Here is a 5,136-nt window from a genome sequence, read left to right as displayed (position 1 = left end):
GTATACGTAATCGATTTCTATGCTTCATATATAATCTGAATCTGTAAAGTAACCAGTTAGTGAAGTGATCAGATAAAGGTTGTAGAGTAAAAAAAAGGAAAGTACAAGTAGCGGTAGTAGTGAGGAATTTGTTTTCGAAAATTTCCGAACAAAAATGCCAAATATTTGCTGGTTTCAGTATGTCTAACGTGAGGCTTTGATGCATTTCTTTGTTGTATATGATAGCAAACAAAACATGCTTCTGTAGACGTTACATTGGGCTGCTGGAAATGTTAACAGGCATTGCAGCTCTCCAGTCAGCGCACGAGGCTGAGCCGTGAACTATCTTGACTGCGCAGTGTGTCTCTGGCGGCAGGCGGGATCTAGTGATCGTAAGCTGCCGGTAGAAGTCGGGCGGGCCGGTGCAGAGAGCAGCGTGGTCCATCCTGTGAGTGACTGACACCCGCCGGGAGAAAAAAAAAGTTACTCTGAGTTAGCAGACACACTGCCAACATGTCTGGAGACGACGAGACACAGGAGCAGACCATCGCCGATGACTTGGTGGTCACCAAGTACAAGATGGGGGCCGAGATCGCGAATCGTAAGTGAAACGAGCTATTAACGAGCGGTTTTTGTCTCAGCCACCCACAAGTATGTGAATCCGTCTAATGTTAGCTAGCAGTGTCAGCTAGTCATACCCAGCAGCAGCTGTGCCATGTGCCGCTGCAGTAACAGCCACAGGTCATTTCAGAGAGCGGGCCTTTGTTTAAAACAAGTTACACACGGCTCGCGTAAATAATTAGAAGGCGCTTTTATTTATAGAAGCCCGTATGTGTTTAACGCCATGTAGCTGTCACATTAGCCCGGAGAGCTAGGTGGCTGTGTGGATCAGCAACCTCACTAGCAAGCGTTAGCTAGCTGTAACTGCTAACGTAACAGATAACAATGACAAGTACAAAATTGAATGACAATATGTGATTGTCCAGAAGAGTGTAACCGACATTTAAATATATACATACAGCTTATTCAAATCCAGACTAACATAATTGTCATATAAGGGGTTGACCAAAGAGCTGGTTGTAATTTAAGGTCTTAAAGTAAGCAGAAGCCAGTCCACACACCCAGTACTCTGCTATGTTAAATTACGCCAAAAATAAATTATTGATCATACTGAACAGAAGGAAACAAAATCTCACTCTAAGTGTAAAGTTACCAACATGAATCCTAAACTTAACATGCTGATATTACTCGTGGTTGAACCCTATATATTATGCAATATATAATTTGCAAGGCCACATGCACTCTATAACATCAGTGTGGTGTCATAGGTGGGAGTGGTTTTAATATGAATACTTAACATTTAATCTAAATATAACAAACCTAGGAGCATAAACAGTCTGTTTGCTCCATGAACATTAGTATTTCATTATTTCTGCATTCTAAACACATAAATACGTTTTTACTTTAAGTCATCTAGCTAAGCATACTCTTTCCTCAATGCCTACCTCTTACACCTGTCATTTGCCCAGATCAGTATATTTTTTGAATTTGGTTGTAATTTATCTGCTAGTCTGGAGATTAAAGAGCTGACCATCCTGCCTTTTAAAGTTTAAATACGTATCGTAAATCCATCATAAAATAACTTACCGTGGTTAATTTGAAGTAAATGAATCTAAGGTTGTGTGTTAGTGGTGTTAGGGAACAGGTCATCAACTGTTTGATAAGACTGCCTCAGAATATCCAAATTCAAATCGATTAAGGTGAGGTCACCAAACAGCCTAAACTGTGCAAAATTCAAAAATCTTCAATTTACTTTAATACGAGAGACAGCAAAGCAGTGAAATTAACATTTGACGAGCTGGAACCTGAAAATTGTTGGACTTTTTTGGGGGGGAAAAACTGACTAAAAGGATTAACCAACTAATTGTTGCAGCTCTATTCAATCTCCAGTTCAGTTTAAATTTTCCATTCAGTTTCCAGTGATTGGTTGTGTTTCGCCCCTTGCCATTGCCTGTACTCTCTCTAGGTTATGAGGATGACCACATGCTCAACAAACACTGGTCCTATACTGTTGTGGTGCTTCACATAAATGACAGTGTGTCCTTGTGGTTTTGTATTGTAGTTTATAACAGCTTCCCTACTTATCTTAAGGCATCTAATTTACTGTTAGCACTATGCTGTTTCAAGCTGATTTCAGTGAACAAGAGTCATTGTTGATGTTAATGTTGACCCAATTATCCATGCTTAAATGATTAGATGATTAATGGAGTAATAAAACAAGAGGAAATTGATAGATGGCATCTGGACTGTTGGGTAGATGACACAAAGAACTTAAGGATGTGACCTGGGCTTTTCGTAGTTTTTGATTTTATTTTTTATTACAATGAATCATCTGATCTAGAAAATAACACAAGAATAGATAATAATCGATGATGAAAATAATCATTAGCTTCAGTTCAAAACTATATACACTCTGTCACTGACATATCATGGCTCTTTTTATCTCTTGTCCTGCAGAGGCTCTGAAGACGGTAGTTGCGGCAGCTACGGCTGGGGTCTCCGTACTCAGCCTGTGTGAAAAAGGCGATGCCTTTATCATGGCCGAGACTGGGAAAATCTTCAAGAAGGAAAAAGACATGAAGAAAGGTAAGTCTTCTGTTGCATTTCATTAGTCACATTCAGTGTCCCTGACTCAGCACTGCGTCACTCGCTCACTCTCTCTTTCTTTCTCAGGTATCGCTTTTCCTACTTGTGTGTCAGTTAACAACTGTGTATGCCATTGCTCCCCTCTGAAGAGTGACCCTGATGTCATACTTAAGGATGGGGACCTTATCAAGATGTAAGTTGCTGAATTCATACCTGTCTATCCTGTGCACTTCATGAAATTGTAGTTTATAATTTATGTGCCATGCAGACTTTCTTTATCTCATGTTTTCCTGTTGTGTTGTTGTGCAGTGACCTGGGTGTGCATGTTGATGGCTTCATCTCAAATGTGGCTCACAGCTTCATTGTTGGAGTGACCAAGGTATGTAATCACCATTGGAATAAATGACACGTCGGCTGTGTCGCTCAATCATTATCTCAATAATCATGAGTTGTGATTTTCTTGACCATCAAGTCACACCATGAGCAGCTTATAATACTTTGTTGTTGTTTGACTTGCCTCGTGTGTTACTTCAGGACAACCCGCTGACAGGGAGGAAGGCTGACGTTATCAAAGCAGCTCACCTCTGTGCTGAGGCTGCCCTGCGCCTTGTCAAACCAGGAAACCAGGTAAAACTCCACCACCATAACCACTGATTTGACTAACGACTTAACCGTCAATACCTCATCGAATAATCATAACCATGTCTCGTCTATCAGAACACACAGGTCACAGAAGCCTGGAACAAGATCGCAAAGTCATTCAAGTGCTCTCCTATCGAGGGTGGGTCTTTGCGAACATTTGGCACCTTTAAGCTCTGTGATTCCACTGGTATACATTTGCTGAATTTGATTTAGATGCTTGACTGAGTTTATTCCTTCAATGTGTACAGGCATGCTGTCCCATCAGCTCAAACAACATGTGATTGATGGGGAGAAAACTATCATCCAAAATCCAACGGACCAGCAAAAGTGAGTTCACTCAGCAATTGCTTATTATCACTGACCTGAGGAGGTTTCCCTTTAACCGGTGGATGACTTTTGTTTTTGTAGAAAGGACCATGAGAAGGCCGAGTTTGAGGTGCATGAGGTATATGCAGTGGATGTGCTTATCAGCACCGGAGAGGGAAAGGTGAGAGGAAATTTACTCTAGATTTTTTTTTTTATTATTTATTTTTATTTTCGAAGATTTCATTTATTAATTTAAGAATCTATTGTTTGTTTTGTGATTCAGGCAAAGGATGGAGGTCAGAGGACCACCGTTTACAAACGAGACCCCAACAAGGTGTACGGCTTGAAGATGAAGACATCTCGGACATTCTTCAGTGAGATGGAGAGACGCTTTGATACGATGCCTTTCACCCTGAGGTAGTATCTTTCATCTTCAGATCAAATATTAACATTTTTTTTTCCCTTTTCATTTTACCTTTAAATCATCTTCCAAGTTCCACGCCTTCATTTTTCTTCATTTCTCTTCTTTGTTCATCTCCTCAGAGCATTTGAGGATGAAGGCAAAGCCAGGTTGGGCGTGGTGGAGTGTGCCAAACATGAGCTGCTGCAGCCATTCAATGTGCTGCATGAGAAAGAGGGTGAGTGGAACAATGAGCAGTGTCATTTAAGGACTTTGGTGATCTTTAATATTCTTGAAAGCTTGTTTTCATGTGAACAAAATGAAGTGAGATCAAAAAAGTGTCTCACAGTTGCCAGAACACTTCAAATTTACTTGTAAAATGACGTTGATGCTGTTTCAATAACTGTTGTTTGGGTTTGTTGTCGGGTTACCACAGTGCCATTCAGGACCATACTACGTTGGCCTGTTAAACACATCCAAGAGCTGATGGTTAACTTTACTTTAAGGTGAACTGGATAAAATGACCCATGTGGGTATCTGCATGCTAGGAAAGTGAACTGGATGCTCATTTCAGACACTGTGTGTACTGTAGATGTCCCACCTGGTGAAGCGGTCGCACACACTGCCTGTTCTGTTTTTTTTTTTTATATTTTCATGATGTTCAGCCAATCTCTTCTTAATGTCCGAGGCTGTCTTATTAGCATTAAAACTCTAAAACTTATGTGTTGTTTAAATTGGACTGCCTGGATTGTAAGTCGTGGTCTCAATGTCACCAAGCATTTTAATCAATTAACTAATGCAACTCGTCCTGTTAACTGGGACTGTTTAATCCAACTTTCAATCCTGTCTGTGTTCAGGCGAATTTGTGGCCCAGTTCAAGTTCACCGTGCTGCTCATGGCCAATGGACCTCTGCGAATCACCAACAGCCTCTTTGAGCCAGAGCTCTACAAGTCTGAGCATGAGGTGGAGGACCCAGAGCTGAAGGTACAGTGTGTTTGATGGATATTGCATCCTCTGCCTGAAAAAAAGGGCTCAGACTAATGGGACTGCTTCTAGGACGGTGTTGGCTGACTTGGCATTTTCAAAGCCATTATTTGTTGATGTATTGTGTGTCTGTACCTCATGAGGGCATTACATTAACTGTTGGTGTTGCCCCCCCCCC

At 41.0% G+C, this 5,136-nt stretch overlaps 1 protein-coding gene across 1 annotated transcript in view; it reads left to right on the top strand.

Annotated features, from left to right (window-relative positions):
- Positions 1-394: 394 nt before the first annotated feature.
- The window catches only part of pa2g4b (proliferation-associated 2G4, b), a 5,924-nt gene continuing 1,182 nt past the window's right edge, over positions 395-5,136 (top strand). Inside the window, exons 1-11 of the mRNA XM_023425262.1 lie at positions 395-580; positions 2,497-2,625; positions 2,713-2,818; positions 2,935-3,004; positions 3,160-3,252; positions 3,343-3,406; positions 3,516-3,594; positions 3,676-3,754; positions 3,857-3,990; positions 4,117-4,211; positions 4,831-4,958. Coding sequence (XP_023281030.1) covers positions 493-580; positions 2,497-2,625; positions 2,713-2,818; positions 2,935-3,004; positions 3,160-3,252; positions 3,343-3,406; positions 3,516-3,594; positions 3,676-3,754; positions 3,857-3,990; positions 4,117-4,211; positions 4,831-4,958 — 1,065 coding nt within the window. The 5' untranslated portion in view covers positions 395-492. The remainder of the gene's footprint in view (positions 581-2,496; positions 2,626-2,712; positions 2,819-2,934; positions 3,005-3,159; positions 3,253-3,342; positions 3,407-3,515; positions 3,595-3,675; positions 3,755-3,856; positions 3,991-4,116; positions 4,212-4,830; positions 4,959-5,136) is intronic.

The sequence above is a fragment of the Seriola lalandi genome, unplaced genomic scaffold (assembly GCF_002814215.2).
Source record: "Seriola lalandi dorsalis isolate HSWRI2012SDOR001 ecotype SW California unplaced genomic scaffold, Sedor1 jcf7180002054767, whole genome shotgun sequence".
NCBI lineage: Eukaryota > Metazoa > Chordata > Actinopteri > Carangiformes > Carangidae > Seriola > Seriola lalandi.
The sequence above is the reverse complement of the archived record's forward strand: the minus strand, read 5'-3'. Positions and strand labels throughout refer to the sequence as shown.